Source organism: Ichthyophthirius multifiliis (genome assembly GCF_000220395.1).
Source record: "Ichthyophthirius multifiliis unplaced genomic scaffold scaff_1120509250839, whole genome shotgun sequence".
Taxonomy (NCBI): Eukaryota; Ciliophora; class Oligohymenophorea; order Hymenostomatida; genus Ichthyophthirius; species Ichthyophthirius multifiliis.
The window spans coordinates 202,633-215,551 of NW_004086450.1; the positions used below are offsets into that span (position 1 = coordinate 202,633).

The 12,919-nt window shown below is 16.9% G+C and overlaps 5 protein-coding genes across 5 annotated transcripts, besides 7 other annotated features; 3 read left to right on the forward strand and 2 right to left on the reverse strand. All coding sequences in view use genetic code 6, as the record gives it.

The window, feature by feature from the left end:
- IMG5_098610 (mps one binder kinase activator-like 3, putative) lies at positions 1-903 on the forward strand (the record flags this gene model as incomplete). The annotated part of the gene is made up of 6 exons (XM_004035463.1): positions 1-47; positions 100-167; positions 245-456; positions 503-582; positions 630-741; positions 835-903. The coding sequence occupies 6 exons, from the start codon at positions 1-3 to the stop codon at positions 901-903; spliced, it is 588 nt and encodes a 195-aa protein (XP_004035511.1).
- Positions 588-623: a microsatellite.
- A 323-nt stretch (positions 904-1,226) lies between the features above and the next one.
- IMG5_098620 (hypothetical protein) lies at positions 1,227-4,016 on the forward strand (the record flags this gene model as incomplete). Its single annotated transcript, XM_004035464.1, has 9 exons — positions 1,227-1,330; positions 1,390-1,532; positions 1,578-1,838; positions 2,052-2,802; positions 2,883-2,987; positions 3,042-3,236; positions 3,343-3,403; positions 3,461-3,498; positions 4,007-4,016. 9 exons carry the CDS (start codon positions 1,227-1,229, stop codon positions 4,014-4,016), a joined length of 1,668 nt encoding a protein of 555 aa, XP_004035512.1.
- Positions 3,548-3,604: a microsatellite.
- An 849-nt stretch (positions 4,017-4,865) lies between the features above and the next one.
- Positions 4,866-4,936: a microsatellite.
- A 538-nt stretch (positions 4,937-5,474) lies between these two features.
- IMG5_098630 (hypothetical protein) lies at positions 5,475-6,871 on the reverse strand (the record flags this gene model as incomplete). The annotated part of the gene is made up of 3 exons (XM_004035465.1): positions 5,475-5,771; positions 5,829-6,266; positions 6,335-6,871. The coding sequence occupies 3 exons, from the start codon at positions 6,869-6,871 to the stop codon at positions 5,475-5,477; spliced, it is 1,272 nt and encodes a 423-aa protein (XP_004035513.1).
- Positions 6,872-7,060: 189 nt separating this feature from the next.
- On the forward strand, positions 7,061-7,935 carry IMG5_098640 (hypothetical protein; the record flags this gene model as incomplete). Its single annotated transcript, XM_004035466.1, has 2 exons — positions 7,061-7,663; positions 7,717-7,935. 2 exons carry the CDS (start codon positions 7,061-7,063, stop codon positions 7,723-7,725), a joined length of 612 nt encoding a protein of 203 aa, XP_004035514.1. The 3' UTR covers positions 7,726-7,935.
- Positions 7,936-8,445: 510 nt separating this feature from the next.
- Positions 8,446-12,550, reverse strand: IMG5_098650 (kinesin motor domain protein; the record flags this gene model as incomplete). Its single annotated transcript, XM_004035467.1, has 4 exons — positions 8,446-8,473; positions 9,845-11,363; positions 11,436-12,158; positions 12,214-12,550. Coding segments are annotated over 4 exons (2,607 nt in total), but the record flags the coding sequence as incomplete, so codon positions are not given.
- Positions 9,936-9,978: a microsatellite.
- Positions 11,353-11,427: a microsatellite.
- Positions 11,367-11,427: a microsatellite.
- A 176-nt stretch (positions 12,551-12,726) lies between the features above and the next one.
- Positions 12,727-12,898: a microsatellite.
- Positions 12,899-12,919: the final 21 nt, after the last annotated feature.

The following is a 12,919-nucleotide window of genomic DNA, read 5'->3' on the forward strand; positions in this document are numbered from 1 at the left end:
ATGAGAAGAAATAAACCCGGAACAAGGCAAGCTGATTTGTGGTCTTGGTAAATTTATACAATAAAAAGAGATTTATTAAATTAAAATTTAAATAATTAGGGATATAGAAAATGTCTCTGAAATGAATGGCCCATTAGCTGTATAAGAATATATTCAAGAATTAATAAGTATTTTTTTAATTATCCAAAAATTTAATAATATTTTAACTTGAAAAAAATAAATATATATATATATATTTAAATAGGAAACGATCCTTCAGATATAGAAAAAATATGCACACCACCATCTGATATAGATATTAACATATGGCAATATGAACATTTAAGATAATTTATTTTGGAATTAAATTTATTAGTAACACAATTAAAAGGAGTGTGTACATGTCAAACTTGCCCTAAAATGAAGGCGGCAGATGATTGGTTATATTTATGTGCAGCTCATAAAAATGCTTAAGAAGTAAAAAATTATAATATAAATAATTTTATTATTTTATCATATAAAGTGTTCTGCTATTGATTATATGATACATAATTTAGATTAATCAACTTCAATACTTTAAAATATAAAAAATTATGATAGCAGGTATATATAAAATATTATTATTTATAAAATATCATAATTTAAATAAGAGTTAAAATTTCTTAAAGTGGAGTTAAAAATTTAGCACCTATTGTTAGAAGATTATATAGATTATTTGCACATACATATTTTAATCATAGAGAGGCTTTTATTGATTTCGAAGTAATATTAATTACTTATTATATAAATATTTTGCTTTTATTTTTATAGAATTAAATGCATTTATGCAGCAGATTTACTGAATATTCATTAAAGTTTGATATGATGGCTGCTAAGTTATTAACTATACCAAGAGAAGAATTAGATATTCGTGATGCTGATTGATTTTAATTAAAATTATTAAATAAAATTCTTTTAATTTTTTTTTTTTTTAATAATAAAGTTGAATACATGAACACTTTTTAGTTTAAGTTATTATATTTTTTTAAACTAATAAATGATTTAATATTGCAAATTTTAAATAGATTAATTTAATATTTTCTTTTTTTATAAATTTCTAAAGAAATAATTATTAAATAATTATAAAAAAAAATATTTTAAAAACGGATTATTTTTGTAGATTCTTATTTTTTTTTTAAAAAGCATTTTTATTTTTACTAAAATAATATTTACTATCATAAAAAAATAAATTAAATAAAATATAAATTATGGGTTGTACTGAAAGTAGAAAGACAAATAATCAATCATTTACAGTAGATGAAATATAAAGACTTAAAAGATTTCATACTACATATGCAAATTAATATAATTTGTAAATTGAATTTAAATAAATTATAAGTTTAATACATTTATTATAATAAAAAATTAAAGTATTTAGAACGTTGACAATTTAAGCTTAGAAGCATTTTAATAAATATTTAAAGAAAATAAATTATTAGGTCAATGCTTTTATAAATTTATTATTGACTCATCTAAAAATGGTAAAGCAAATGGAGAAACATTTATTGATGCACGTAAACAAACAAACAAAAATATTAATTTTAATGAAAATAAAAAAGTCGAATTAATATGTAAAAAACCAACTAATCAAATGATGATTGAAAAATATTCTAGTTTTGATAGAATAGAGTTATTAACAATAATACTTAATAAAAGATTAAGAAAGAAACTTGATAAAATTAGATTCGCCACAATAACTTACTCTGAAGCCTATGATTTTATATAAGTGACTTTATAAATGTTTAATGAAAATTATGAAAATCAAATAAATTAAGATATTATAAGAAATATAACTGATAATACATTATCTTTTAATTAGGGTAAAAAATACATATATAAATATTACTTTTTAGCATGTTTTTTTTTTTAATTTTTTATTAAAAAACTCAATTAAAAAAAATAATAATTCATTTGTAGTCTTTTTTTTTTTTTCGATTGAGTTTTGAAAAAAAAAATACAGAAAAAAAAAAAATAATACTAAAAAGTAGTATATGAAAATTAAACTAAAAATCTTTAATAAATTAAAAATATAGGAAACATAGATTGGTGGTCTTTTTGCATAATGATTAGGGAACAATTAGTTTTATTAACCTAAATAATATAATAATATTTTTACAGTAAATTTTTAGAAAAACAAGTTTCGTTTCATTTACCAAAGTTACCATAAGGAAATTAATTATTATAAAACAATGAACATCTTTCTTTATTATTTTTAAATAATATTTATTTGTCAAATTTTCCCAAATTAAAATTAGTATATAGTTCAAACGAATATTCATATAAATTTGAAGACTTCGTAAAAGAATTAACTGCTTTTAAAGGCCCTACATTTGTATTAGTTTAGTTTATAGACGATGATTAATAAAAATATGTAATTGGAGGTTTTAATTAAAATTAATGGATTAACAATTCTGTTCAAGGAGATAGAGAATCTTATGTATTTTCTCTATATCCTAGATATAGAAATTTCTTCCCGTTAGAAGAACAAACTAAAGGATTTTTAGTTAATAATACCCAAATCGAATATTGTAGTATAAATAATTAAGGATTATCTTTTGGAGGAAGCAGACGTGATAATAGCAGAATTTGGATTGATGCCAAAAATTTAAAAGATTCCAGTTGCAAAAACAATAGTGATTTTAATTATAGAAGAGGTTATTTAATTAATTTAAAAGCAAAAAATCTTATAGCCAATCATGTGGAGGTTTATGGATTATACGTCGATTAAGAAAAACTCCGTTATTCAAAATAATCAGATTAAAAAAATAATTTCTATAACCATAAGTATTATATTTGTTTATATTAAAAAATTATTTTTTATATTAAATAATATTTATTTTAGCTTTTTTTAATCAAATATATAGTGAAATAAAAGAAATTCTAAACAGAGCATCACATATAAAAACAGAAGTTTTAAAAGGAATAGATGTAGAAAAACAGAGTACTTTAAGATCAGTATTTAATTAAAAGTAATAATATTTTTTTATATTCTTTTCAAAAAAATATATTTTAATAAATAAAAGTAATCCTGTGATTAATTAAAGAATATCTGTAATCTAGTAATCACCTAATGTTAATATAACTTAGAAGGATGAAATTACTTTTATAGAGTACGACAAAGTTGTAAAAGCAACCAAATATAAAACTCTTACTGAAGAAAGTGAAGTTATTGATAGTAAAAGTTATAATGAACAAATTATATAAAGAAGATCTTTTGGGTATTAATATAATTAAAATATTAACTTTTAAAATAAAAATAATTATGGCATTTATGAAGCAAAAGTATAATTTATTAATATTTATATAATATAATAAAAATTATAGAAAATTGAACGCAAAGGTGTTAATGATTAAATTAGTTTTAATGATTTAAGATAAACATTAGGTATTATAATATTATATATAATAATATAAATTATAAATAAAATTAATAAAAAAATAGAAATTAATTGATAAGATATTAATTAAAGATTTAATTAAGTAATAAATATTCAAAAACAATATTAAATATTTATTTTTTAAATAAAAAAATTTTTAATATAAATATATAAATAATTTTTATATTTCAAAATAAATAATTTTAATAATTAACAAATTTAAATATCTATGAAATGTACAATAATTTTTTTTTAAGTTTATATACAATAATATTAATTAATTTTTTATTTTAATATAAATTTAAATAAAAAATATTTATTAAGATTAAAATATATACATATATACATAATAATTTAATTAAAAAAGTTATAATGTTTATTTATCTTTTCTTTATATAAAATTTTTAAAAACCAATTAGATACTATACTATGTTATTTATAATAATTTAAATTAAAATTTTATTATATTTTTTTTATTAATTAATTATTTGATATAAATCATAATAAATAATACAAAAAGAATTAAAGCTATTATATAATAATCGTATTTTTAATTATTTATTTTCTTTATAACATAACTATCTTAATATTAATATTTTTTAGATATATAGACATTACTGAAATTACTTCATCGATTTAATATTAATAAGCTGATTAAATAGTAAATTTATAAACTTAAAGTTTAATAACTTAAAGCCTTTGAAATCAATGAAAATTCAACGAAAATAAAATGCGTTAAATGAATTATGTTAACATTTGGGAACGCATTTTCTTCCTAATTATGCCTAATTTACTCTTGACAATAACAAAATCAAATCCAAAATTTTAAGCTATATTACTTATAAATCTTAAACAATTTTTTAAAATTTTTTATTTAAAAAAAATTAAAAAGATAATACATATGCTCTAAATGAAAGTTAATTAATATTAATCTTCTATATAAAATTATTTTTATTCTAAAAAAACTATTATTTCTATTCAAAATAAATATATAAAATTAGACGAAATATATAAAATCGTAACTAAAGCTTATCTAAGTGTAAAAATTATTATAATTTTAAATGCTTTAAAGGAAGCATCTATTAAAAAGATCATTTTATGACGGTAGAAATTGAAAAAAAAGAACGATATTGCAAGATTCAAGACATAAAGAACACAACAAATAAAATTTGTCTTAGTGTAAATACCAATAGTGAAATTTACAAAAAATAAAAAGAATAAAATGTAATAATTTTAAAACCAGAAAAAAAATTAAACAATAAATATTGATTTTAAAAATAAAAAAATATCTAATAAAAAAAAGCCAAAATATAATTATTTTTAGATTATAATTTCTCTAAATCAATATATCATATTTTATATATAATTCAATTAATATTATGAAATTTTTAATGAAAATTATTTGTAAAAATATATAAAATTTATATAATAATTAATTTTAATTCAAATTTTTTAAAAAGAACATAATAAATATATATATATATATATATATATATATATATATATATATATATATTTATATAATTTATATATATTTATATTTAAAATTAATATTTATGTATAATTATTTTTTTTCTATAATTTTTAAAAATTAATTTATAAATATTTATATTTTTTAAGACTATTTTATATAAGTTTATTAAATTTTTTTAAATTTAATATTTAATTTAATGTTGTTATAGTTAAATAAATAAAATATAAATCTTATAATTTTTAACAATATAAAATTCTCTATATTTTTTTTTATCAACTTATTAGTTTGTATCCTTATTATTAAAAAATACTACTTTAATTTTTCATTGCGCTATTTTTGTTTTCTTCCATTTTCTATTCTGATTTACTATTATAATTATATCTAGGATTTTAGTAGATTTTAATATTTTAAGGTGTACATATTTTGTTTTGATATCCTAAACAATTATTTACCATTTAAAGTTATTTTTTCCTCTAATGATCTTAGAACATCCCAGGTATAGAAGGTGTAATTCCATTTGTCTTTAGAATAAAAAAAATAATTTTATTTTATTTATTTTTTTCTTACTTCAAATACATTTTTGTTTAATTATAATTCGTTTAGATTCATATAATCATTATTTCCTTTGTGTTTTTACTACATCTTTTTTTAAATTTTTATATTAGTATATATTTATTAAAATAATAATAGTATTTTATATATACTTAATTTAATAAGTTAATAGTATATTCTTTTTTCTAATCATATTAATATTTTTTTATTTAATTATCATGTTCTAAACCTTCTTGGTCTTTTTAATTTAAAAATTATTAATAATTATGTTTTTCTTGTTCTTATTAATGTTAAATATCTTGTTTAATTGCTATTTAAAGTTTAAGAGTATCATTAATATCTTTTTTAGCCTTATTGTATAATATATATGTTATTTATAATATTTTTAACAAAAAAAATATATATACTTTTTAATTCTAATAAAACTGATTTTCTAGCATTTCCTATTATTTTTTTAATTTTTATTATTAAGGTTCATCTACAAACTTTCTCTCGAAATTCTATCTATTCTCAATATTTTATTTATAGAGTTCCTCAAATACATTTTAAACAGGATTTTAATATCTTAATGAACATTTTTGTTTTAAATTATCTAAAAATTATTTTCTTTTTTCATCTTGTTAGACTATTTTTTGATATTCTTATTATCCTAATAATTTGTTTCTTTCATTCATACTTATTTATTACATTTTTTTAATATCTTCTTATGTTTGATTTTTTAATAATAATTCATTTTTTACAAACTCCTTTTCTTATTTTTAAATATTCCTCATTTTCTCTTCCTCCAATTAAGCTTTTTTTTAATTTTACTCAAATAAAATTTTATCGTATTCTTTTTCTTTTATCTTTTTTTTTTTTATATTATTTTAATGATTTATTTATTAAATTTAAATAAAAAAAAAAAAAAACTTACTTAATTTTCTCTTTTTTATTCAATTAAATTATGATTAAAACTAAGACAGTTTTTATTTTAAATTTCATTTTATTATTATCTTTTATTATGATAATCTTACATTAACTTTTTTTTTTTTTTTTTTTTTAGAAAAACTATAATATTTTAATTTTACTTTCTAATGTAATTATTATTATATTCCTAATCCTTTATCTAATTCTTAATTTTAATGTATAACTTATTGATGCTATTGTATTGAATTTATAAGATCTTACCTGTATCTATTTTTAATGTCGAATTCTAGCTGTTATTAATCTTAAATATATTAGTTTTATTTTTTAATTATAAATCTTAAAGATAGGACCACTCGTTTTTATATTAATTAACTATTTTTTTTTATTATAAAAAAATATATAGTACATACTAAGAGTTGGCTATTATAAAAGAGGAGATTATGGGTACATATAAGTATTATTTTTAAAAATTATTTTATATTTTTATTAAATAAAAAAAGTTTTATAATTTATTAATTTTATATATAAAAAATAAAAAATACATATTTAACTTGGTATTAAAAAAAAATTAATATTTTTTTATCATTACTTTAAAATTTTATAATAAAAATTATATGTTTTATTATTATTTTATTTTATATACCACTTAATTTAATATTTTGAACACAAATAAAAGTATTAAGATTGTTATTATTAATATATATTTTTTTAATTAATTTTTTTTATTTTCTATATGTTTATAAAAAAATATATATAATAGATATTATTGTTAATAATTTAATTAAAAATAAAAAAATAAAGACTTATAAAATATATATTAAATAAAATTAAATTATATAATATATCAATATAGTTTTTATTTATTTTTGATATATATTAATTTATTTTTATGGTTTATCAATATAAACTAATTATTATAATAAAATAATACTAAAATAAATTAATTATGATTGAAAAAACATCAAATTATAATAATTTTTAAAAAAATAAAAAAAAATTTCATTGGCGGATTTAAGCAAAGCTTTTTAAGAGAAAATTTAAAATCCAATTTAAAATATAAAAGTTATTGCAACAAATGTAATAATTTATTATTCTTAAAAAAATAAATATCTATATATATAAATATTTATACACATATATTTATAATTATTAAATTAAAAATAAATTAACTTTAATTTTTAATCTTTGTATGTTTATTATAGTTTACTAAAGTTTCTAAAGTTATAAAAACATCAAAAGGAAGAGATAAAATTTGCTAAATAGTCTAATATACATCAGATTTTTACCATTCATGTTGTCAAAACAGCAATATAAAATATATTTAATAAACATATTTGTAATAAATATATAAAAATTTAAATACTTATAAATTATTGCTTTTTAATATAGAAATAATGACTTAAAAAGTTCTATTGTAGCTAATAATGTTAAAAATTCAATTAAAAATGGGAGAAAAATATTCAAGCTTTTAAATTTTATATTAGAGTTTAAAAGAATCTAAATGATTCTTTTAAAAAATAAACCTTCATTATATAAATTTTTATTAATAATAACTAGAATAACTAACTTCTTCTATTTTGTATGTGATAATTTATTATGGGCAGCTAAAATAGGAAAATTTAAGTATAATATTTGATATTTATATATATTTTTTTTATAAAATTATATTTCTTTGTAAATATATAAAAGAGTTAATATTTTAGATGACAATAAGCTTACTTTAAAATAGCGAATAATGTTTCTAGGTTTATCAGGAAGTTTTATAAAATAAATTGATTCAAAATAAATAAGAAAAATAAAAGATATTTTTTGCTTTTGTAAAGTTATTATTAAAATAATTAATGTATTATATAAAAAATACAAAAGAACAAGGTAAAATATCAAAAATATAATACTTATAAATAAAAAAACAACATAAAATTATTTAAAAATAAATAAATAAAATTAGCTTTGCCAAAATAAATAATATTTAGAAAAAAATTTAAAAAAAAATGTTTAAAAAATTATTTTTAATATACAAAAAAAGTAAGATTAAAATACTAATATAGAAAACAATAATGAAAGAAAATTATAAAATAGAGGCAAATGATAAATATTTTTATATATGTAAATATTTTCTCAGTTAAAGAAGTAAAATAAGAGAAGACTATGTTAAATTATTAATAAAAATATTATAATTTTTAATGCTTTGTAAAAGACTTTAAATATATCCTATGTATTAATAAAATATATAAAATACTTTTTATTTATTTAATAATCTAGAAACAAATATATAGGTAATATTTCTTATGCGGGCTTAGGCTTATTAGCAACAATTTTAGGTACAATTAAAAATTTATTTGAAAATTAAAAGTTAGTAAAAACTTAATATACTAATAACTAACTAATTTAAGAAAAATAAAAATAATATGTTTAAAAATTGAATGATAAATATGAATCTAAAAAAAATTATTTGTCTAATTTAGATATTTATAATAGTTATAATTAAAAAGATTAAAAACAAAGTAATTAAAAGTTTGTTAAATATAAGTCTTATGATTTATATAATAATTGAATTAATATTTAATCCTATATTTGGATATAATTTACCAATTTTAATCTTTAGCTTAAATAAGGAAAATAATTTAGTAAAACAAACAAAAATACTTTTTAAAAATATAAACTTATATATCCTTGTTTTTATATGTTTATAAAAATAATTTTTTTATTTAATTAATAATTATAGTTTTTTTAGAATAAAATAAAAATATTAAAAAATAAGTTTATTTATAAAGTTTAAATTAAATATATTATTTCCATAAATTTAATTAGTAAAAATGATAATTTAATTTAATTTTTGTTAAGGCTAAAATTTAAAAGAACATATTTTTCAAAAATATAGTAAACTTTAGAGAATTATTTACTATATCCTTTTTATAATATTGAATTATAATAATATTTTAGATCAATCTAATTTAATCTTTAATTCAATTTATATTTTTAAACATTTTTATTTTATAATATATATAGAAAATTAAATAAAATTTATGATAAATAATTTATTTATTCTAATAAATTAAAAAAATTAAAATGTTTTATTATATTTAAATTTTTTAATAAAATAAAAAATGTGATTAATAAAAATATTATCATAAATTTATGATATTGGATAATCATATATATTTAAATTTTTATATATATATTTCTGTCAAATTTTTAATCATTTTAATACTAAGTTTATGGCTGTAGTGGGAATATTATAAACCTTTTATTACTAAGGATTAATATTATTATTTATCTTATTATTTTGTAAATAATTATTAAAGCTAGGATTAGTTAGCTAAGAAGGTAATTATTATTGTTATTAAATATGATTTACCAATTAACTGATTATTCAATCTATTATTCTTCAATAGGATAAATATTTTAATTGGGATTATAATTTGAATAAGCATAATTATTATTTGTATTTTCATCATTACTATTAATAGTATTATATAATTAATTTTTAGAAGATGTTGTTTTAACTTAAGAAGACTAAGGAGTGATTTATGCAGTATTATTTTTAAATTTCGAAATAGGCCTATTAGGAGATTAAAATTAAGCATTTTTATTAGGCGAACTAATTCTATTATTATCTTATTATTCATAGTTATTATTACTATTTTCATAAGTGTTTTTTTTAATAATTCCACTATTATTATTACTTTCATTTTCTAAATAAGAATTTTTATAAGTATTTTTGTTCATAGATGTCCTATTATTATTTGTTGTTATAGGAGAATTATTATTCTAAAAGCCATTTTCGAAAGGAGTTTTTTCTACTTTAAGCTATGATTCCAAAATGAAAGATTTCCTTTAGTATTCTTCATATTCCCTTTATGTAGGAGAACAGTTAATATCACTTTCTCTATTTGCGATTTTCGAGTTTCTATTTTAATTTCCTTAAATAAAGCTATTTCTAATTGTCTAAACGGATATTTAAGTAGAAGGTACATAAGTTTAGAATTATAAATAGTTTTTTTATTATTATTAGTTTAATGTTTTTGGAGTAATACCTCTTGCTCCATCTCTTAAACTACTACTTGATTTGATGCTAACTTGACATTTAGATTATCTGTTTTGTCTTCTTTTTTAAGATATACGAAGTTAATTAAGCTCTTCTTATAATTTTTGGATTTAATAAACTTTAATTTTGTCATTTTGTTTGTATTATATTTAACTTTCTTATAAGTTTATAATTTTTTCTTCTAGTTTTTATTTTTCTTACTCAAATGTATTATATAGATGATAATTTGTTAATTATTAACAGTCTTCAATAAATTTAGTTTCAAATAAATCGTGCAATTTTTTTTTGATTATTTTTTTCTGTTAATTATTTTCTATCATTTCTTTATTCAATTTAGATATTATTTCATCTAATTATGACACACTCTATTATAAATTATCAACTTTATCGAGTCTAAACTTTACTTCTTTTTAAGGCATTCCGACTGGGTTTATTGAATCCATGGTTTCATGCAAAGTACGCTCGTTTTATTCTTTTTATTAGGTATTTTCTTTAAAGTTAAATTCAAGTTCTTTTCCTCTATAGAGGATTTCTTCAAATTATTAACTTAGTTTTATAAATTCATTTTGAAATGAATATTTTTCAATTTCCTCTTGTTGCTTTTAAAGAATAAGTTATTATTGAATCTCCTCTTCTTATAGTCTTCTTCTTTCTTCTTCTTATTGCATTTACATTTAGAGTAATAATAATGCCTCTTATTCTCTTCTTTATTATTCTTATAAAAGTTTCATTTATTCAGCTTCATAATGCATTCTTTAAATAACTTCTTGTTAGTCGTTATGATATATTTCTTTTATGTTTTCGTATACTTCCTTTTTAATAGTTTTAGCTCTTTAGGCATATTTTAAAGTATTTATTGTTTCTTCAACAAATTTAAATGCAGGGGTAACACAAGCTATAAATAATGTCTTTGCATTTCCTCCTAAACTTTCTTTCAACAATCTTGTTAATTTAGAATCTCTATAAGGAACGTGTTTTTTAGATTTATCTTTATTTAAATTTATATTTATATTTATATTTATATTTATATTTATATTTATTTATATTTATATATAAATACCAGTCTATTATGAAAGTATATTTATACAATTTCCTAAGGAAAGTAAAGATTTATTTATATTGGAACCTTCTTTTTGTCTTACACTTTTACTATCTTAAGTAGCCGCTGCTTTTTCACTTCCAGCTAAATCAACCATGTATAGTTTCGGTGTAATTAAAGTTGTTTAATATCCACTACAAGCAACATTTATTTCTAAATTTAAAATAATAATTGCGTGTGAACGTGAAGAGAATTGATTCATTTTAGTACTTGCCATTATTCTTCTTTTATTACCATATTTTATTAATTATTATATTTAATCTAGATTTTATATTTGTTTTTCGATTAAAAGTGGACAATATACACCTTTTTCAGGATCTTCTAATAAAACTAAATTTTCAGAATTCAGATTATCTGTAGCAAGTAGATCTCTGATTTACTCATTATATATTTCTAGATAACTTATTTTTATTTTAGTTCGGTTTTATCCTTAATTTAGAACATATTTTATTGTTTCAGATACTATTCCTGTTTTGCATATTTCTTAATCATTTATAGGAACTTATTGTTATTATTTTAATACATCTAAATCTTCTTCGTAACCTATTTCTTTTTGTCCATCGAATTTTTTCTAACTATTACTTATTTCTCCGTTTAAAGTGCAAGCCTCGAAATTGTCACCAAACATAGTATATGTTTTACCTGAACCTGTCATTCCATAGACTAGTATTGTATGACTGAAACCTTATTTTTTATTTATTTAAATGATTTTTTTTTTTATATAGAAAGAAAAAAAAACCTTTAAATAATGAGCCTTCTAAACATTAACGGACTGTTGTGTCGAATATTGCTTAAGTTTAGGTTTTTGAATCAAATACTTTATCATAAATGAATACTGTGTCTCCTTATGTCGAGTGTGGTTATACTAATAATATTGAATTGCCTACACCACTACGAATATATTTTTAACTTTCTACATGCCCTGAGTTTTCAAACGATTAGTTGTTTGTAGGCTTCATACGGACACATACGTGAAAATTGACTGTTAATACTGCGTTATTTGCATCGCTTTAGTCTTGTTATTACATTTTGTATTTTATATTTTTTTATCTTTCTTTCTTTTCTTTTTTAATTAATTGTTTTTTTTATTGGTATTTTTTTTATTTTTGCTGATATAATATATTTTTATTATTAATTTTATTTTAATAAAGTTTTTTTCACATTTTTTTTATTTTATTTTTTTCTATATTATATTTTTATTATTATTTAATATTTTTTAATTTATTAAAAATTACCAAAAATATAAAACTTTATTATTTTATTGATTTATTATTTTTATGTATATTATTAAAAATTAGTTAAATTTATTAGAATTAAAATTATTATTTTTTTAAATTATTTATTGATTTTTTTTTTTATGTACAATATTAAAATCTAGTTAAATTTATTAGAATTAGAATTCTTATGTTTTTAAATTAATTTATAAATGTAGATAAATAATTAAA